The 23,266-nt window shown below is 38.5% G+C and overlaps 1 protein-coding gene across 1 annotated transcript in view; it reads left to right on the forward strand.

Annotated features, from left to right (window-relative positions):
• The window catches only part of LOC118735149, a 208,567-nt gene that overhangs the window by 81,447 nt on the left and 103,854 nt on the right, over positions 1-23,266 (forward strand). The window contains exon 4 of the mRNA XM_036464783.1: positions 11,848-12,046. Within this exon, the coding sequence (XP_036320676.1) occupies positions 11,848-12,046 (199 nt within the window). The remainder of the gene's footprint in view (positions 1-11,847; positions 12,047-23,266) is intronic.

Genomic DNA, 23,266 nt, shown 5'->3' on the forward strand with positions numbered 1-23,266 from the left:
TTCAACTTAAAAATCATTAGTTTTCGATCAATGGTTTCAAAAGCTCTTTTCAAATCAATAAAAACTGTCAGTATTACTTTTTTACTTCTCATGTCTTCTTTCCATTGAGAAATAACCCAGTTAAGTGTCGTTTCACACGAATGTTTAGCTCGAAACCCTGACTGCTCTTTAATTAATATATTTTTATCTTCAATATACTCCATGAGCTGGTTTTTTACCACTGTTTCTAATATTTTCTCCAGATTTGGTCGAGTATTGATCGGTCGAAGTTCTTCAGCTTTAACTGTGTTTTTAATTTTTTTGACTGGAACCACTGTGGAAACTTTCCATTCATCAGGTACGATACCATCTGTTATACTTTTGTTGATCATAATTGAATAAAAATACCCCAAGTATAGTAAAGAGTCTTTTATTACTACTTCAGATAATAATTTTTTCCCACCAATTTTATATTTCAATTTCTTGACAATTCGCACTATGTCATCAGTAGTTATTTCGTTAAATTTAAATGTGCTATCGATGTTATAATAGAAGTTATCACTATATTCTATATTTTCAATATTATTATTTATTTCCACTATGCTTTCAACAAAGTAGGTATTTAAGACCTCTGCTATTTGATTTTTATCTTTAATATATTGACCACCATGATGTAATAATGTAATATCATCTTTTATACCATCATAGCAAACCGTCTGTTTTAAATATTTCCACATTAACTTGCTATCGGACTGGTTAGTTATAATTTTATTCTCCATATATTTAATTTTTTTCAGTTTTATCATTTTTTTGTATTCGTTTTTAATGCTGTAGTAGTCTGACCATTGGTGTGATGCTTTTGCTGAATTGTATTCCTCTGATTTTCTTTTATTTAGTTGTGTCAGTTCGTAGTCATACCACTTAGGGCCGTTTGCACCATGTCTAGTTAATTCTAACTCCCAGTTAAACATCTTTATCGACGTTATCGACTCCCAGTTAAACATCTTTATCGACGTTATCGACACCCATCATATAACATGTGCTCGATAAAGCAGTTGACGTGCTTAACTGAAGGATGTACCTCCAGTTAGCGTTAACTAGACATGGTGCAAACGGCCCTTATTCTTTATTTTAATGTTTATTTGTTTCACAAACGTTAATTGTTGCAGACTGTTAAGCAAGCATAGATTTAGGAATGCTACCATTTCCTCTAAGGGCTCATATTGGTGACTCTAATTTTTGGGTTAATAACTTTAGATTCTCTGATTTCGTAAACTTGAGAATCTAATCTATTTTGTAGGGTTGTTTTAATTTTTTCCTTTTCTGAATTGTCGTCTGCCCTAATAACAACTGACCCATTGGATTTATCTATCACCTTATTAATTTTCATGTCAGTGGCATCTATCTTGTTTAGGTCTTTTTTTGTTACGCCAACACTTTGTTTTGATTTTGGCTTAACAATAATAGGCGGAACACTTTTTAAAGCATTAGCATACGATATAATACTGTTACCATTGTTTGTGTTTTGTTCACCAACTTTTTTCACCTCTTTAATTATCTCCTCTCTTTGCTTAGACAAACCTTCAGCTGATTTCTCTAAGTAATCTTTATTAAAAATGCACAAGTTTTCCACCCTCTTAATTAAATCATCTTTCTCCTATTTGCTTTTTTTTAAAGTCTCCATTACCCTCTTAATTTCTTTCTCATTGTTAGCTACTAATTCCTTGATTTCCCTATTATGATTGTTTATTAGGCTTTCGAATTCCGTTTTCTGTTCGCATATATTTATTTTGTTGCTTTCCGCTATTGATATCATTTGTTTGAGCGCATAATCAACATTCGATATGTATGTAACACAGTCATCACACATGAATCTCAAGTAGGGGCAATTTACTAAACCTTGCAAACAGTAGTCATCTATAGATGCACACGCTTTGGTTTTGTGATAGACTCTACCACACACACCCGCACAGTGCAATCCAGTTTTATCTCTTATGCCTTTTCGGCACTTGTGACACTCTTCCATTATTCACTCAGCCACCGCGCTTTTGTTTACCGTTTTGTTTATTTTGTGCAAAAGAAAGTGGAATTAGAAAAATTATTATTTAGAGTTCAACTCTTGGATTCAATATTTTTCACTTGTTTAAAAATATTTCATTACTGGTATAGAGTCACTATCTCGTAAAACCATCAGCCGAGTTTATACATGAATATAAGTTTGAAATATCTCGATTTATAAAAAGTTATTGCAGAACAATCAAATGCACGTCTATTCACGTTGACACTCTTCTCTCCATTCCAACTTGTACTGTGCACTTTACGGAAACCATGCTGATGCTTCGCTGGGGTCAAGTGGTTTGTGAAGTACGGGAGTAGCAAGGCCTCGAGTGTCTTCGCTACCGGGGAAAGGAGTGTTATCGGACGATAAGAATCTCCTATGTTGGCGGGTTTTCCCGGTTTGAGCAGTGGGACCGCTCTCCCCACCTTCCAGATGTCTAGGATGATGAGAGTGGCCATGGACAAATTGAGGACCTCCGTTAGGTACGCTACCCCCGCAGGACCCAAATTTTTCAGCATCAACATGCATATCCCGTCGGGACCCATGGCTTTGGAGGCTTTCGCCTTCCCGATGGCCACCTGAACTTCACCGCAAGTGAAAGCAAGGGGGGCACAAGTTGTTGGCAGTTTGTGCAGCCTTCTGGTCACTCGACGCTTGGCTTTGTCCACCGGAGGATGCAGTATGAACTGCCGGCTAAAATAGCTCGCGCATCGCTCCGGGTCCGACGAAGCATGGTCGCCGAAAGAAATTTCGACTCTGTCGTCGTGCTTCGTCGGATTGGACAGTGACCTCACGGTTGACCAAAGCTTCCTCACACCAGAGGTGAAGTTACAGGTCTTCAGATGCTCCTCCCACTTCTTCCGCTTATGTACGTTTACTAGTTACCGATTCTCCGCGTTGAGATCCCTAATACGGGGATCTCCGGGATCGGCCTGACGAAGGCTGTCGCGCTCATCGGCTAGAACAGCCGCTTCGGCAGGGAAGTTTGGACGTGGGTCCGTTATACATCCTGCCGGTATGAAGCGAGATGCAGCAGCAGTGGCAGCCCTGCGGAACTTACGTTCACCGAGATGGACGTCGGTTGGTGTGGGAAGCGCAGTGAAGGTGTTTTCAGTAAACTCCGCGTAACCTTTCCAATCAGGTCCGGTGTTTAGCGCAGGGAAAGTCGTTTGGTTTATCTATCGAGATGACTATGGGTAGATGGTCTAATGCTATGGTCAGCATAGGTCGCCATGTTATGCTGTTTATCAGACCAGCGCTGACAATGGTGATGTCTGGCGAGCTGCTGCAGTTACCCATAATCCTGGTGGGTGCGTCGTCGTTCATTGTGCAGAATGTCGAATCGTCTATCTGCTCAGCCAATTCTGTTCCCCTACGATCGTTTGACAGGCTTGAATGCCAAAGATCGTGATGCGCATTAAAGTCACCTACTACCATACGGTTTTCACCTCAGAGGAGCGCACCTATATCAGGGTGATATCCTGCCGGGCAGCAGGTGACAGGGGGTATGTATATGTTAAATATTTCGAGCTCAACATCGCCTGACCGGATAGCGATGCCCTGACATCCTAGGGTGGTATCCCTGCGGTCGATGTCTGCTTCGATAAGACGATACTGCACGGTTTGGTGCGTGATGAACGCTAAGCCACCACCATTATCTCGCTCGCGATCTCGACGGTGCACGTTGTACCCGGCACAATTCAACAATGTGGAATTGCTGTGCAACTTCGTCTCTTGGACCGCAGCTATCAATATACCATGCCGACACATAAAGACGGTTATCTCCTCAATCTTGCTCTGTAGCCCGTTACAGTTAAATTGAAGGAGCTTCATGTGGTTCGGGAGACGGGTATTGATGTGGGGTGTAAGGGATGTGTGTGTTCTTACTGCCGTTGGCGGCGTGCGCTGCTGTGATGGTTGCCGCCCTGTGGTGGTGGCGGGAGGCGTCGCAGTTGGGGTCTGCGGCCGAGCAGCGCAACACGGGCCCTCGAAGTTCCTCGTCCAGTCTCGCGTGGTACGCAGACCTGAGCATGCCCTAAAGTGGCACCAGCCAAGGCAGGTGTTGCACTTGACTGATGTCACATTACGAAATATCCTGGTCTGACATACTGTGCAGATTGTAGGAGGAACCAGGAGTTGTTGACGGCGGCGTGTGGGTGGTGGTGCGGCTGTGTGTGTTCTATAGTCTGTCGTGGCTGTGGTATGGTCTGTGGTGTTATTATGTTGTTGTGCTGTGGTGACTATGTGAGGCTGCTCTGGTGGACTGAGGTTAGCCGTGGAGGCTGCTCTGTTTGAGCAGCAGGGGGCCACATACGACGTGGTCCACTGCCGATGTGTCCGTAGTCCTGAGCAGACTCTGAGGTGACACCACCCCTCGCAAGCATTGCACTTGACAGAGGTGGAGTTGTGGTGTAGTCGTCTCTGGCATACACAGCAGGTGTAGGTTTCTGGCCCTGGGTTTGACCCGATGCCAGCCCTGAGTAGGAGAAAACGTAGCGAATGTAGCCCTATGGACGAACAACTTCTAAGATACTTCGCCGACCTAAACGGGGTTAGATCGCCGAAACAACAGCCCTTGGTCGGGTAAAACCCGAGTCATTCCGGTACGTAGAACCGGCTGTCGTGGGAATGTGCTTGGTGCCCTGTAATCTTACCCGCTGATGGCAAAAACAGTCGTGAAAAGTTATCAATAATGTTTTTTAGTTGCCCTTCCTCGCTGACCTGCATTCGTTTGCCGAAGTACTTAATTGTTCTTTTATTCAATTCAATTCAATGGAATCTCTCGAAGCCATTCTCTACCAAGGAGGGCATTGCAATCACCTCGAACGATGTATATTTTCACCCGCTTTGATGCCACCGTGACCCACACGAAACCCAAACAGTCCAACGGAGTTTCACAATATCTAACAAATTATGTGTCAGTCGGTTTAACTTTACAGTGCCCAAAATGCTTTCTGTCGTCAGCCAAACTTATTATTGTTACCGGAGCGCCGGTGTCGATTTCAAACAAAATCATCAGGCCATTTACGGCTACCCTCCTCATTATTTTCTTTCGTTTCGATTCAGCATCTTCATTACCGCCCCCGCTTACTTTGAACAACTCCTCCACAACTTTTTCTTATGTTATATGATTTAGCGTTCTCTTTCTTTTAAAGCACATTTTCCTCAAATGACCTTTCTTCTTACAGCAATGACAAATTGCCTCTTTATATTTACATTCGTTTGTCTCGTGGGAAATGTTCCCACATACCGTCAGATTTTGATTTCTCTTTTTTTGCACAGTTTTGTGTTCTGTCTATGCTTTGCTTTCCTCTTATTCCTCCTTATTAACTTCACCTAGAGGCACCTGTTTTTGCAGTTCACCTTCTTCTCTTTCTGCTAATTCATATACACATGCTATTTGAATTGCGTCAACCAAGGTTACAACTTTTTTTCCAGCAATCGGCTTTGAATCTTCGGGTTTTGCAAACCAAAAACAAATTGATTCCTTTATGCGGTATCCGCATACATACCAAAATTCGGCGCAGCGCCACTAAAACTCAGAACACGTCTCCTCGACTTTTTGTTTGCGCGAGTGAAATCTATAATTTTCTAGGATTTCATTGTGGGATTGGGATTGAAGTGCTCTTCTAGCAACTTCAGGATCGCCTCGTACTCCATATTTTCCGGTGTATTCGGCAATGCTTTATCACACAGTACATCATACACTGCTGTACCCATATAGTGCAGCAAAAATTGTCGTTTCTTTGCGGCATCTGCTTCAAATATTTCTAACGGCGTTCCAAACCTCTTGACCAAACGACTCCCAGTAGTAATTTTTGCATCGAATGAGTCAAAAGTAAACGATGCACTTGCCATTTTGACTGCGACATGCGAAGCATAATCAGCCTTAAGTTTAGTAAAGTTGTGTTACGTTTAAGAAGTTGTGTGAAGTTATGCGAAGTATGCATAATCAGACCTTCACCCTTCCAATTACGTAATTCGGCATACAAAATTTTGAAAGCGAAAAACCTCATGACGAACGATCGGTGCCTTCTCTAATATTTATCGGATATATGTCGAAATTTAACAGCCAAAACAAAATAATAAAAAAACAAAAAAAGATTTATTGCCGTAGTTAATAAAATAGTAATTAATAAAATATTGTCTCTATATTAAAATGTGTGATGATAACCAGGGAACGGATGTTATGGAAATTCCCTTTTTTTTTGCTAAACAAGATTATATTCGATTAAGAATGTCCACGATTTAACTTTCCCTGATTCCATATATGGGGCGTTGCATACCAAAACGGACGGGGTTCACACTTCATGTGTTTGATTTGTTTCCCATTTTTAGAGTTGATGCATAAACATAAATAATAAATAAATATGAAATTTGAGCTTGATTAATAGATTTTTAAAAACTTTGCAGCACAGAAACAAAAACAAATCGATTTAATAGTTTTCCAAATATCTCGAGAACGGGGCGAGGAAAAAATTTGAAAAAAAATCACACATACACAAATCCAAATTCTCTATGAAAAGAAAGATGTTTAAAACTTTTTTTCTTGAAAAATGTTTCACGTACAAATTTTGCTATAAAAAAATACTCTATGTTGAGCAAAATGAGTACATTACAAATTTTTTAATTTTTTTTTTAGAATTTTTTTGAGTATGCAGTTTTGGTATAATAAAGTGCAAGGTTTAAGCGGTTGCAAAACTGGTGTTAATTTTTTTTTTTAATTTTCTTTTAAAACGTTTTTGCGCATTTTCTTCCATAAGAAAAAAGCGCAAAAAGCCGTCAGCATAAAAAAATATTAAAAAACAACGCAATTTTGAAGTAGCTTAAAACTTGCACTTTATTATACTAAAATGTAATGGGCTACAAAAATGCATACTCAAAAATATTCTTAAAGAAATTTGTAAATTTGTAATTTGTAATGTGCTAATTTTACTCAAGTTCGCTGTAAAAACAATTCATAACTCAAATTATAGTAGAGTTCACCCCATAATACTTTACTTAAATATTGCGCAATACTCAGAGCTACCATTGTGATTTTAATCGCCGCGTTCCCGAGATATTTGGAAAATTATTAAAGCGATTTGTTTTTGTTTTTGTGCTGTAAAGTTTTTAAAAAGGTATTAATCGAGCTCAAATTTCATATTTAGGCACTTGGCACATTACGCGCCTAATCAAAGTAGAGTAATCGTTTCATCATACCGAAACGAATGCATGACGACTCGACTTCTGCACACTTGCACGCCCTGCATAAGTCACCAGCTAATAAACAATTTCTACACATAACCCATTTTTTGGCAGTTCTTTCGCAACACGCACTTCCGCAAATATTTCTGCTCTGAAATATTGCGTAAACGCTTGTGGTTTAATGCAATTTGCACGAATTTTAGCACGAAATCATTCATTTCCAATTATTTTCTATTGAATTGACAAATGAATTTTATTTCCAACACAAAAAAGTAAACAAATGACGATTTCAAAACTGCAAGCGCCTTACAATGTTGGGCGCTTCGATTCATGATGCTTTTATGATTAGGCGCAAACAAGATTTTGAATCGTAATCTACAGAGCTTCATTGAAATACATGGGTTCGGCATAAAAGCTTTATACTTTAGTATGCCGAAACGATTACACTACTATGATTAGGAGCTTAATGTACGGAGTGCCTTATTTATAATTTATGTTTATGCATCAAACCTAAAAATTTGAAGTTTTTATCTTTTTACTTGTAATATAAACATTTTTAAAATAGATGTATTTTTGATTATTTTTCGGTTTTCGTATTTTTTAGTGCCTTCTTTTGCCTTTTCTAGCCTATTTCGTTATTTTTTTTGCCTTTTTTATATAGGTTTTTAGGTCCTAAAAATCCGTTCCCTGAAATCAAATTAAAATTAAAATAAATTAAAATATTTTTTTTTTTGTTATTTTATGGCCTTATAACAATTATATTCAACAATTTTTATTGAGCTCGAGGCCGTTTTTAATGAAAAACTTATTGTGGAAAACCAACAATAATTTGAAAAAAAAAATGGTAGAAGTGATAGCTATTTTGGAAATCACCACATTTCCTCATCAGACTTCTTTCAGTAGGATTCGAACCGACGATCCCACTGACTCAGCCAGTTGCCTACGCACTGTGCTAAGCTAGCCTTGTAAATTATCGTTGCTTTTTCGTCACTTTTCCATTTGCTAAGCCAACACAATCAAGCGCAGCTATTCCGCTACGATTTACACTTGATCATGTGGTTGTTGGTTTTCCTTCCTACTGAAGGAAGTCTGATGAGGAAATGTGGTGATTCCGAAATAGCTATCACTTCTACCATTTTTTCAAATTATTGTTGCTTTTCCACAATAAGTTTTTCATTAAAAACGGCCTCGAGCTCAATAAAAATTGTTGAATAAATTAAAATAGTAATAAATAGCGAAGAACATTAAGTAGAGCTGCCAAAAGAATTACGAATGTGCCGTGGAAACAAGGTAATTCACGAATTACGTGGCGAATTACTTAGAGAGCGAATTGCGAATGTGGAAACGTCGTATAGGTCTCAGATCGGTTCTAACATCACAAAGTAGTTTCTGTGAAAATTGCAAATAGAGGGTATTGAATGTAAGCTATCGTTTTGTTTATTTGCTAGAGTTTCTAAAATATTGCCAAAAACACGATTTTTTGACAATTTTACCTTATGTGGTCTATAAAAGCCTTCTCTTTCCTATTTAGTTATAGTTTTGCAAAATAATTCAATGAATATCATCATTGGGTGCACGCATGGACAGATTACGAGCACACAATGGGCTAGCTTTTCTCAATATTCATCGCAGTCTAGATGTTAATAGCTTTGTTACACACGCTTTCCGGGCTGCTCCGGTGATTAGAGCGTAAAAATAAGTTGCTCTCACAAGTGTCAAAAATGTGTCAATACGCGCCCAGAGCGCGAGGAACGCAAAAAAAAACCCATTTCGTGCCCGGAATCAACAAATACCTACATTTCTGAAACTTAGTGCTATTTTCCATTTGTGTATTTTACGAAATTTGTTTTCGGATGTAAGCAAACAGTCCGGCCTGTTTCCAGCATGAAGAAGAAGACATTTACGATTCAAAAGTGGAACTCTCTATTGCCCATTTTTCTAGCGCGAGGAACGCTTTCTGGGCTGTTGTGGGCACCCGCGGGATCACGCGGGCTCGGGTGAAACAAACCCAATGTTGACTCAGTATTAAAATAATTTTTATCTATACCTCGGTGAATTGCATGTAACTCTTCTTTGAGCTTTCTAAATTATATTCACAATTAAATACAATATGCTCTACTCTAAATAAAACAATGATGTTCTTGGTTGTTACGAATGACTTTACATAAAATGCCCTCTAAAGGGAAATCCTGAGGCCGGCCCTGGTATGTATGTATTTAGAATCTTTATATTGTGGTAAATAAATAAACTAGGTGAAACCTCGGTTTATTCGATTGTAAAAATCCGGTTTACTCGGTACTCGGATTCAATATTTATAAAAAAAAATGCCTAAAAATATTCGAAAGAACTGGTTGAACCCGGTTTGCAAATACCGAGGCAGTCACTCTAATAGTTATTTACACAGGTTCTGGTTGAAAAATATACGCTTTTCAGTAGTGAGAGAACAAAGTTAAGTTCGTAGTTTTTCGACATTGTCTCAACAACTGCTGTAGGAATGGGTGCGTGTTGGCGAAAGTGCGTTGTTTTGTTTGTTACGCTTTCGCGCTTTAACTACTCAACCGATCATAATGAAATTTCCCACACTGGTGTTATTTATCCGAACTTAAAAGATAGGATAGCTTTTACCCCTTTAGACAAAGCTCCAGCATACCTCTGGAAGTATTTGTGGTAGAGTACTGGAACTTGGTATGGAGATACACGAAATCGATACTATACTCATAGAAAAAATGGGGGTTATTGGAAAAAGGACTGTATTCTTTATACTACCACCTGTTACAAAATAACCTTCGATTCAAAGTAGTATGTATTTAGTAAGTTAAATGATTTATTATAATATGGGTGTCGATCGAAATGGTTTTTCCTAACTTCATGTAGGAGGGTAGCCACCTGTTTAAAAAAAATTAATTAAACTTGATTTCAAAGTTTTTAGTTCAAAAATATATTGAAGCGGATTAATAAAATAAATTAATTACACGTGAAATAACATACCTTTAATCTTTACTTCCAATGGCAGTATTTTGATTTCATATAATATTATTTACTTCAAAAGCCACCAAGTGCACTACCCCAGAAGTAAAATGGACATTTTTCATATTATGGGGAACCATTAGCGCACACAAGGGGTGGGTTTTGGGGTTCAAACCCCCTCTAAAGCTAATAACCTGAAATACAAACTGTATCCTAAAGCCAGCTCTCGGAAAACTCACAAGAAATATTTTTTATTATAAAGCACTTTGCTTTTGCTGTAAATTTTCTTGAAGAAATAAATATACGAGCATTTTTTTCTTGAGAGATGCAAATTGATTTAAGAAATTTTGATAGAAGAAAATTCCTATTCCATTTCTTGTGCGCCATTTTATATGAATTTTTCGTTTTTTTTGAGAGCTCTTAAAAGTTTAACTGCGAATGAAACCTAAAAATATGCAATGCATACTCACTTACTGAGCCTAAAAGAGTTTACAACTGATATGTCCTTAACAAGGATTCGAAGATTTAATTTGCCCACTTCGAATTCGCTCCACCAAAATTGCCTACATAACAAAAATTCAAGTTCATTTAATTTCTCATCTTTCCGATAAAAAAAGAATTATTGAAATCGGTTCACGTGGTCCAAAGTTATGCGTTAGCATTACTATTCCGACGAATTGATAACCTACTCCTTTTTTCGAAGTCGGTTACAAATGTTTGAGTTTTTTGCTAATTTTATGTAAATAAATGCAATTTATGAAGCGAATTTACAGAAGTATAAACCCCTCCCAAAATATATTCCTGGGTGCGCCCCTGTGGGGAACACAATTTTGTGAATTATTGTACCCTAGAAATGGTTATTCTTAGGAATGAAAGTGTCATGACGGTGTTTACAGATAATTGCATGATCTACACTTTTGTCTAACCTATTTTTATGATAAACTTAGCTGAAAAATGGTAAATGTCAATTTATGTGACCTTTGACCTTGAATAATTTTTTTTGCAGATCTCTGGGATCGATGAGGACTTTTCACACTTCATCTATAGTAAAGGTAACTAGGGAATCCCATTCCGCATAAAAATATCAATCTTGCAAGCTTGCGGGATCGAGGTCATCAATACCACGATATGCAATAAAACTTGAAAAAATGCGTTTGCGGGATCCCGCAATATTTTAAAAATATGGTTTAAAAAGAGTACCTATTTAAAAATATTAGTCACAAGGGTTAAGATGTACTTCAATTAAATTGGCAAGTGATAATTTCTTGTAGAAAAAATTGTACTACGATTTTGAAAATCATTTTTTTTAGTTGAAAAATCCACTTCTTAAAAGATTTTCCCATATGTATTTATAATTAGTTTTATACGACAAACGACAATTACTTTGCTAGGCCTTCGCCGTGAGTAAAAAAATGCATCCTGGAATGTATAGCCCCCAAGGCCGATACATTCCTTGGTACATGACCATTTCCGACTAAAATGCTTTTAAAATATATATACTGAAATACATATACAAGTTTTTAATATATTCACAAGATAAACGTATATTGATATTAAGAAGTTGATGTGCAGGCAAAAGACAGTCTTAATTTGTACAATATATAAACAAATAAATATGAAATATGAAATAATACGTCTGTTTCATTTTAATACAGACACGGAGATTTTGACTTCATATGCAAACCGGATTTGTGTACACAACTCTATACCAATTTATGTCGAAATGCGCTGTCGTGAGCTACCACGTGAACGACGAGATTGTAATCTTCTCTCAATGTACATCAACATATATTATTTCAATGACGATGATATGGTCGCTAAAATGCATTCAATACAACTTGATGCAGTACAGGGGTAAGCAAAAATGTTTAATTGAGTATTATTATAAGCAACATATTTATCCCAAATACTACTTATTTGAATTATATTAGGAGTTGGGCTAATGATCCTCGATAACTTCAGCAAGTCATGAATTTTTCGAAAGATTTCATCAATGTTAATTTCTTATAGTTAAGAGCACTGTAAATAAAAAAAATATGCGCTTATAATATGCCTCTGAAACTCAAAAATATGCACATAAAATTTGCAATAAAACTTGAAAATATGCAGTGGTATGTCGTAAACCTTAAACCACTTAAAATATATTGAGGGGGGCTCGCAAGTTAGCACAAAGGTTAGGTTAGGTTAGGTTATCCTGGCTGCCCTCATCAGCGCAGGAAAGGGCACACTTAGGCCTCCATGGGCCCATTGTGATACCATATTTGAGACTCATACGTCCCTCCTCGTACCTCAGAAATTGAACCAATTTGTAGCTCTGATAAAGCGCACAAAATCGTAGATACTGGCCGAGTCCAGTTGAGCCAGACACTCGAAAGAATAGCGAAGGAGCGAGCGTCGACGGGCTCTTTCCAAGGCGGGACAGTGGCACAGGTAGTGCTCATCGCGGCAGCTACGACAGTAGTCGTTTGGCTGCAGACCCATCCTGGCAGCGTGGGTTCCCATAAGGCAGTGCCCGGTGAGAATTCCGATAACATGGCGGAGCATTGGTCGCTCCAAACGAAAGAGAGGGCGAGATCTACGCTTATCTAACCTAGGCCAGATGTGTCTCGCTATCCTGCACGTGGGCTCTGCGGACCATCTGCGGTACTGATCGCAGGCAGTAGGGTTCCTTTCCGAGCCAGCTCGTCCGCAACACAGTTTCCCGGTATGTCCCTATGACCTGGTACCGATACAACTCGAGTAAAGTGGCTCCTTGCCAGCTCATTTAGAATACGTCTACATTCCATGACAATCTTCGATGAGGATTTGTCACAATTAAGTGCTTTGATAGCTGCCTGGCTATCAGAAAAAATAGTTACTGAATGCAGATTAGTAGGAGAATCGATCAGCCATCTAGCAGCTTCGTAGATTGCTGTTCGTTCAGCCTGAAACACGCTACAGTAATCTGGCAGACGGAAACTGAGGCTAAGTGAGAGTTCCTGCGAATATATCCCACTTCCTACCTTCAGATCTAGCTTGGAGCCATCGGTGTAGATGGCTGCTGAATCAGAATAAGAGATCAGGATTGAATCCTCCTCCCACTCACCTCTTGAGGGGATCCTTGTTTGGAAGTCATTCTTTAGTCCAGTAGACGGGACTGTGTAGTCAAGGCGCCTGAAGTTTCCTGGAAGATCTTCCAAAATTCTAGAGTGTCCAAATCTTGTATCACTCCACTTGATCAGCGCGTTTAATCTAACAGCATTACAACTTGCCTGCAGTTTGCCATATAGGTCCACAGGTAGAAAATGGAGCAAAGTCTCTAGGGCTTTAGTCGGCGTTGAGGGCAACGCCCCCATGATCATAATGCACGCCACCCTTTGAACCTTTGTTAATCTGCTTTTGATTGTAATTTTGTCCACGGATGGCCACCAGACCGTGATGGCATAGAATAGAATGGGACGCACCACTGCTGTGTACATCCAGTTCACGATGTGCGGCTTTAAGCCCCACTTTTTTCCTATTGCTGATTTACAGGCATACAGGGCAGTTATAGCCTTCTTGCAACGCTCTTCAACATTGCGCCGCCAAGTTAGCTTTCTGTCCAATACAACGCCCAGGTACCTAACTTCCTCCGAGAGGGCCAGGGTAACACCGCTCAGGGAAGGAAGTTGCACCTGGACGGTTTTAATTTTCTTTGTGAAAAGAACCATGACTGTTTTCCCTGGATTGACACCAAGGCCAGATTCCTTGGACCAGGTTTCCACAACGCGTAAGGCGCCTTGGACCAGATCACATAGAACTTGGGGGTGCTTACCTACCGCCGTCAGGGCCAGATCATCAGCGTAGGCAACTACCTGACAGCCTGTGCTCTGTAGCTGCGACAGCAGAGTATTCACCGTTAGATTCCACAGGAGTGGGGAGAGGACACCGCCTTGCGGGGTGCCGCGGTTTGCATACCTTGTTACCGATACCTCTCCCATCTCCGAGTATATAGTTCTGCGGCCTAGAAGGCGATGAACAAATTCTACCAGAGGGTACTCCAGACCGAGGTTAGTTAGGGCGCGGAGAACAGCTTCTGGGAGAACATTATTGAAGGCACCTCGATGTCAAAGAATACGCCTAATGCATATTCCTTAAGCGCTAATGCCTTTTCAATGGTGCTGACAATACCATGCAAAGCTGTGTCTACAGACCTGCCTTTCCAATAGGCATGCTGACAGCTAGATAATTTACTTAAATCAATTTCTTGTCGGATCTTCACGTCCAGTAGTCTTTCCAGAATTTTCAGGAAGAAAGATGTAAGGCTAATCGGTCGAAAGTCGCTTGGCTTCACGTGGGATGGTCTGCCGCCCTTGGGAATGAACACAACCTTCGCCAGTGTCCATCCCTTGGGTATGAAGCTAAGTCTGAGGCAAGCCTTATAGATGAAACAAGCATCGGACATAGAATGTCAGACGTTGCCCGAAGTTCGGCAGGGAAGATGCCGTCCATGCCTGGAGATTTGTAGGGCTGAAAGGACCTTATGGCCCAATCTACCCTTTCTACATCAATAAAATCTATGCATTCTAAGGAGGGTCCAGAAATTGTGCGAGCGACGCCAGGCTCCTCAGTACACCCTGGAAAGTAGGCGCTCATTAGAACCTCAAGCATCTCCTCTTGGGATGATGTCCAGTCGCCATTCGCCTTCTGAATAAACATTGGGTTCGTCGGATTTTTGGCAAGCACTTTGCGCAAGCGATTACCCTCCGATTGTCCCTCTATGCTATCACAATAATCCTTCCAGGAGTCCCTTTGGGCTTTCCTGGTGGCATTCTTAAATTTCTTTAAGGCTGCTTTGTAAGCAGGCCAAGAACCATTACGCTTTGCAGCGTTGAAGAGTTTCCTGCTTTCCTTCCTTAAAGAGGCAATTTCCTTAGTCCACCAGTGTGGCTTCCTCTTTCCTCTCGGAAGTACAATTGGACAGGACGCAGAGAAGGCCGTATTACAGGCATTGGTGATGCAATCTACGGCTTCTTCAATTTGTTCCGATGAGCTTAACTCACCGAGAGAAGCAGGGTTTGCGAATAGAGGCTCCGCTTCATCAGATGGTAACAGTAAGCCGAGCCTACCGAGAGAAGCGTCGTTGAGCAGAGACTCCGATAGTACCGTCCTAAACACAGTCCAGTCGGTACGTCTCTTGTTTCTATACAAAATCGGAGCCGGAGATTCCAAAGAGATTTCGAACGAAAGGTACATATGGTCAGACAATGATTGGTCGTTTAGTACATGCCATTCCCTAATACTCTCCAAGAAAAAATTGGACGTTAAGGTAATATCTAGTACCTCCTCCCTGTTTGAGGTAACAAAGGTGGGTCTACTACCAATATTACAAATAGCTAGATCATAAGATAATATGAAGTCAAGTAATAACTCACCTCTTGGGTTGATATCGGTAGAACCCCATAACGAGTGGTGCGCGTTTGCATCGGCTCCTACCACGACGGGAAACTTCCTTAAATTGGCCTCTTTCACCACGTCCAGTAACCGAGCAGGGGGGCAATCTTGGCGATCGTGAGCCATATAGGTTGAGACCAGCCAGAGTTTGGTGGATTTTCCCTCCACATTGATGCTCACCGTGTCTTCATCGCTAAAATGAGAGAGTAAATTATAAGAAATAGTTTTCTTGATTAATATACATGCTCTGATTTTACCTGCCACTGGGGCCGACATAATTTGGTAAGCATCAGAGTTGAGTCCGCAGACCCTGTTTTTTACGACCCAGGGCTCTTGGACAAAAATTAACTCCTCCCCTTTGTCACTAAGGTGCAGGAGCAGAGCTGCGGAGGCTGCTTAGCACAAAAGCCATATTATGAATTTTTCCATTGTTAGAACATAGTTGTTTGTGGTTCAAGTCCTCTAAACATATATTTAAGCTTTTAATGTTTACGACATACAACAATACGACACTTTCGACACCGTTGTGAATACCCCAAGTGTTTTTAAGAAAATATTTTCAATTTCAATTTCAATTTCGATTTATTCAGTCTATGGCATGGTTATCTTACGGACTAGAGGTACATATACAATTTTCTTAAATCTAATGTGTACGCAGATGAAAACTGCCATAAAGGGCAAATTAAAATAACGATCAGGGTTCGGATTTGCCTCATTTTAGCCCCTCGCTCGCTCGTTAGTTTGCTCCGAGTTTGCGCAACTCACGAGCAACAGACGAGGCTGTTTGCAAACGAGCACTCGTTAAGTGAGCAGCCAGCGAGCGAGTAAGCAAACGAGGGCAGCGCAAGAGTAGAGCGGCCAGCAAACGAGGCCCTCCCCTACAAGAATTGTGTGATGGAAACTAACACATTCTCATTTATCTTACTAACACATTTGCAAATTTTGCGTTGGTTAAAAAGAGACCAATATATAAGGCCATAAGTTGGAAGAAGACGGAAGATCATATGTACACAAATGTTTACATCAGATTTTTTACACTGCCCTTTAGAATGTGATAGAAACTTGTAGGTAGCCAGTGACAGAAATCTCTATCAGCCTTGCCAGTCAAATGATTTGTCAAATGATGGTCACTGTTCTTGTAGGGTCATTAACTCTGCCCTCGCGAGGGCGTCGTTGCGAGCGTAGAACTCATTTGCAGCAGCAGTCGAGCGAGTCAAATGAGGCAAGCAGATTAGACAGGCAAACGGGTTGTTTGGTCAGCAAAAATGTATGTGATAAAAATTGCTTCGACTAAGAATTTCGAATTCGAGGATTGTATGCACACATGCAGGTATGTATATACATACATATATACACATGTGTATGGATTTATTTATGTATATATTCTCAAGCACAGAAGAATAGATGCGTGCTATTTTGACCAGTTTTATCTAGTAGGTAGGCACATATGTGCATACATATCTATGTAGGTATAATTTTTTTGATGTTCAAAAATTTCATATAAAATTTCAACTTGTACACTTAGGTCTCTTTTTATGCGGTTCTTTTTGTGCGGATTTGAATTTATGCGGTTTTTCAAACGCTTTTACGCTGTAGCGATTTTGCTTTTTTGAGAGCTTTTTTTACTTTTCTTTCAATGTGTAAGGGGCAATGCTTCTGATAAATAATTTGTCTTTGTATTCTTACATACAAGTAATTACTAAGTAATTCGGCTAAGTAACTATGTTACATATCGTAACTTCACTGAAATAGAAAAAGGCGTGACTTACTTTTTATTTATTTATTTTTTTCATAAAATGTTGTGGGGAGTTGTAATTCGATGAAATCCATTTTTATAAGTTACGACTTTTTGCATTTCAGTGACGATGTTAAGTGACGATTGTTAAGTTATTTTGCAATTCAGGTGACGATATGTATAAATGAGAATATAATACTCATAAAAATCATTATTTGGTATTTCATTTAATAAATGATTAGGGCATTAGCATTTTCAGATGAATATTCCTGGTTTAGTCCCCATACATATGTATGTACTAGCCAATGCCCGCTTGCTTCGCGGCGCCTAATAAGACCTTTTGCGTTAGCCAATACGAAAATAGCGTTAAAAAGCAAAAGCGGTCTGTAAAGTAAACATTTTTAGTTTAAATTGAAACGAATAAAGACCAGAATCCTCCTCATACATAGGCCAAGAGCAGTAGCGCTGTGATACAATATGGAATACTAATCCCTTTCGATGTCATGAGTTTTACCGATGGTCTTATTTCCACCAGTGGTATCTCTGCAAAGCGTGCGTAATATTCTTCTATGATCTTGCAACTTCAACATTGGTCCGATGTACCATGTAAGCCAATAAAAGTCCTTATAAGGAAACTAAAGAGCACAGATGAGCGTTTTCAGTTATAAGAGGGCCAAGAATCCTGTTTCCCCCCCACAGGATGAAAAGTTTTCCCGTACATTGACTAAATGAGTCGTGTGATCTCTTAAATATCGTTCAAATGAAGCCATTGATATACCTACCGTTTGCTCTTTTTTACGGATGTGGTCGAATCCTTGTCAATTTTCCACTTTTAAAATTTTCCTTAATATTTATGAACTGGTTTCTTTGAGTCTTACTGCTGTACTAACGGCCGCCCCGAGCAATTTCGTCAATCGGAGGTAGGTGCAAGATCACATTTAAGGTGTATGAGGGCGTCAGCCAAAGGTGCGCTTACACAATGTTGCCGTCTTTACATGCATACTTAAACGAATCCTCCATTTAGCCATATGAAAAGTAAATTCGTCCAAGATAAATATAGGGCCAAAGCAGATCAAACCCCGTGTGGGTTTCTATATATTTCGGCGGCAGCGCAATCCATTAGGCCCCTTTTCTGCAAAACCACTGCTTGTCATGAAATGAATACGCATTATGAATTTCAATCAGATTTTATAAAATATAGCGGGGTCATTTTTAGGAAACGAATTTTTCATCATACAGATAGCTCACTATGCGAATTTAAACGAAATTGGTTAATAAATATGACTTTTATAAGTAACTCTACTCCAGCGCCACCAGCGTGTTGTCTAATGGGCTATAGTAGGTAGTAGGCAAGGTATAACCTCGGACAATTTGACTGGTTTTGGAGTTTAGTCCGAACAACGAAAACGGCTATCATTATGTATGTATGTACATATATGTTTAGAATGAAAAAAAAAAAATCACCATGAAAGTAATAAAAGTTTCGAATTTGCATTAATAAAATCGGTTCATAAATAGGGCTTTTATCGGGTCCGTTCTACGCAAATGCTTTTTTCATCATGCAGGTAGCTTATACTTTGAATTTCAACGAAATCGGTTCATAAATACGACTTTTAAAAATAACTCGACTCCCGCGTCACCTAGCGGGTCTATTTTTGGTAAACGTATTTTCCATCATACTGGTAGCTTACATTTTGAATATAAAAGAAATCGCTTCGTAAATACGATTTTTATAAATAACTCGATTCCAGCGCCACCTAGCGAGTTTGCTGGTAGCCTATAATATGACCATATATGCAAGGTATAACCTCTGAAAATTTCACTGAAATAAATGCAGTAGTTTTTGAGTTAACTGCGAACAACGAAAACGGCTATTGTTTTATATATATAGATGTAGTATAATACAAACAACTATTTGGGGCGTTAAACAGTATTTGATAATTGAGGCTGGTCCACATAGAACTTTCGCGTTCACTTTGTAGTTGGCGTTGGTTTGACAGAACGCACGTTAAAAGTATGCGTTCTATAATGAAGCTTGGCAGAGATTACTTTGGTTACTAAATTAACATATTAACGAGAGATAAATTAATATTTCATATCAATGATTGCATGAAAAATTATATTTCCCCTCATTTGATTAAAAGGAAAAAAACACATTTATCTTTCTGCTTTGTGTTGGCCTTAGCGTTGCCAAATTTTGGCTATGTGGACGGCTGCTTTGAAATTCAACGCCAACGCAACGGCAAAGTTGTATGTGAACCAGCCTCTATTCTTTGTTTACGCAAATTTTCCCATGTCTACATATGCCCTTGAACAACAGGCCATAAATACATTTTTTTCACCAAGGATTATATTTCATTTAGGTATACAGCATACTGCTAAAGTAGCAAACTATTTTGGGGGTGTTAACAAGTGCTTACTTGTTTTTTGTTTCTGCGGCACAAGCGATTATAATATCTTCGTTACTTACTTTTCTCTGTAAATACAAAATAGATGCATATGTACATACATACATAAATACATACATACATACATATATACATATGCATCTTATGTATGTATATAACTCTAAAAAATATTTCATTCCATAATCTATGCTTATTTATATAATGAATTTAATTGTAGTTTTAAATGCTGCCCTAATATAATATTCACATATTTATATCAGGGACCAAAAATAACTGTTATCTCGAATTTACAAATTGAAAACGTTGCCTGAATTCTTAAATTTAACGAAAACGTTCTTTCATACACGTAATAGATGAGAAATATTTTTTCCGTTGCTGATAAGAGTTATTTGCCAACGTTTATTTTTTACGTTGCTCGATAACGGTTATTTTTTATGTTGCTTGAAAACAGTTATTGCCCGACGAATATTTTTACGTTAACTGATAATAGTTATTTCACTCTCTCACTTTTATTTCATCGGCTCTCCTCCATCAATATCCTAATGTTACAACGTTTATCAGACAACGTAAAAAATAAATCTTGTAAAATAACTCTTATCCAGTAACGTAAAAAATAAACGTTGGGAAATAACTCTTATCGGCAACGAAAAAATATTTATCCTGCATAACAGCTATCAGACAACGTAAAAAATAAACGTTGGGTTATGACTCTTATCGACGAAATAAAAAATATTTCTCATCTAATAACTGTTATAGAGCAACGTTTTTGCTATAAAACTTATAACTGTTATGTCCCTGATTTATATGCATATGTACATATGTACATACAATTATTAACATAATTTCGTGCATAATCTATTGACATACATTCCCACATTTTTATGCAGAAAAATGCATGTGTTGTATAGAACACTCGGAGCGTTCGCTCGTCGCTCACTCGTTTTACCTAGCAGAGCGAGTATGCAGACAGCTACTCGCCTCCCACTGCGAGCGAGGCAACACACAACAGCCTTGCTCGTTTAATAGGAGCGCGAGCAAACTAACAGCGCTCGCTCGTTTGCGGAGCAAGCCAAACTGCTCGTGCCTCGCCTCATTGCAAGAATGATAGAATACAAGATTGCGCCAATCGAGCTGAGAGCAACTGGCCGTGACGTCAAAATATACCAGAATGAGAGAGCAAGACGAACTCGACAAGAAAAAGAGGAAGCATCGAACAAAAGGCAGTGTTGCCAAGTTTTGAATTTGAAAAAGCACCAAATTTTTATTGGTGTATTTTATGGACTTTATATGAATACATAATTTTATTGTAAGGATGCCGATTCAAATTAATAAAAATCAATGTTTCTTGCACAACGGTCGATTTTTTCTGGCATGATTGCAGGTGCTGCACATATTTCGTTGTCGTTTATGATTATCAGTGTGCCATGCTTTTGTCTAAATTTTTGTAAACTTGCTTACCACACTTACGATTGCTATACATTTTGCTTCCATTTTTTAAGATTTTCTAATTTGATGTCTTCAAACTAAAAACAAAAGCACCAAAAACGCACCAAGCACAAAACTCAAAAATTTTCGCGTTTTGAATACCCACTAAATTTGGTGCGAAAAGCATGAAGTTGGCAACAGTGAATGTAAACAAAAGCATTTTATGACGTCAGCGTTTGGGTGGATGCTGTCAAATCGATGAAGAGAGGATTAGCGGTCCGCGAATTGCGCGACCTTTATTTTCTGGATCGTGGCTTCATTGCTGCTACGAGATGCGAGCGCCTCGTTTCCTGCGCGGCATTGAATAGGAGTTTGCTCGCTCGCTCGCTCGAACTCCGAGTATTTGCCCACCCTGCTAACGATACAGATCGTCTATGGCTACGGTGACCATCCGTTCTGTTTTTTGCAGGACCGTACTGTTATTTAAAGGTCTGTCCTGCGTAGTTTTTCAAAACAGAAAACCCCCAAAATGTACTGATTTTTCCCAAGTGTCCTGCCTTTGTCCCGCATTTTCTTCGACATCTTAAAATTAAATTTCTTAATCGAAATAAAGCAGTGTCGAAACTAATTGATAACTACATAATGGTAAGCTGGTTTCGAAGGTTCAACCAGTTAATGCGTTCTAAAGCCAATTTTCTTTTCAAACAAACGTTTTCGTAATTTAACCTACAGTTACTTTGCCGATTTCGATGAAAATTAGTGTTACAACCGACCAAAATCGAAAAAAGTGAAATTTCAATCATTTTCTTTTTACAGTAAATGAAAATCAGGTGAGAAATGTAGATGTTGCGGATCACGATCTGCACAAATTATATACTTTTGCAAATGGCCCATCAATACCTTTCGAACTGTAGGTCATTTCATGAGATATTGACGAACAACTGCAAACATTACAAAAAATATGTTTTTCGAACAAATATCGAAAACACTTTTTTGAAACCATGGGTATTTTTTTCGTGTTCAGCGACCCAACGTTTGCCTAAAAAATTTACTTTACAGAGGTTCATATTTCGTGTAAAGTAATATGTAATATGCCATATTATAATTTTGTAAATATTCATTACAAAAGGGTTAATACCAAAGAAGCGAATATGATTTATGTTTAAAATTTTAAATTGGATTAATAATTAAGAAATATACACTCTTCGTTATTTAAATAGCGCACTGGACTGTATCCTTAGTAGCTACAGTTTTCCTTTTGTTTGTTTGATATTCATAAATTGTTTATAAAAATATAGCATATTCTACGTGTAAACCCGATATTAAATTTTTTGGAAAATTAAAATAAAAAAAAAAACAAAGGGGCGACATTTTTTTTGTGTTGACGGTGCTGCGCATTTTCTTCCATATAAAAATGTTGTCAAGCATACTTTGTATTAGAAGAAAATCCAAATAAAGGAAGCGCTATTCAAATGACGAGGAATGTATATGGCTCATTCCATCTCAAATCACCCAGGCCGGGAGAATTTGAATTTAAGTGTGCGATAAAACTCACAGGGATTGTTCCTTGAACAATTTAAGGAGACACGTATTTTTTCTTTTTGCTCAAAAATGCGAATTTTTCGAATGATGAATTTTTTTCTTTTTGAGTACGAACGCTTCTTTTTTCCTCTCTTAATAGCAACTTTTGATGAAATCGTTTATAACTGCCGCAAAAAAGCAAGGATTTTAACAATTTTTTTTTTAAATTGCAGATATTGATCTACTGAATCGATCTATATGAACTAAACATCAGTAATTGTTTATTAATAATTAATTATTGTTTATATTGTTTTTTTAAATTGATTTTTTTCAAATTGCCACATCTTTTTTTCTCAAACTTTTTTGTCTATTAGGGAATAGTATAAACTATTTTCAGTACGAGTAGCAATATGCTAAAATTCGTCATTTTCGAGTTATGATTTTTTTTTTCTGAAAATGCACTTATATGATGCTAGCAGATTTTCGTGCCAGTTGAGGGCACAAAAATTGTTGCCCATTATGACAAAATTTCCTTGCTGGAAATTTTTTGAGGTTGCCCGATCAGAGCCAAAA

The sequence above is a fragment of the Rhagoletis pomonella genome, unplaced genomic scaffold, assembly GCF_013731165.1.
Source record: "Rhagoletis pomonella isolate Grant_MI unplaced genomic scaffold, Rhpom_1.0 Rhpom_scaffold_00003, whole genome shotgun sequence".
Lineage (NCBI taxonomy): Eukaryota > Metazoa > Arthropoda > Insecta > Diptera > Tephritidae > Rhagoletis > Rhagoletis pomonella.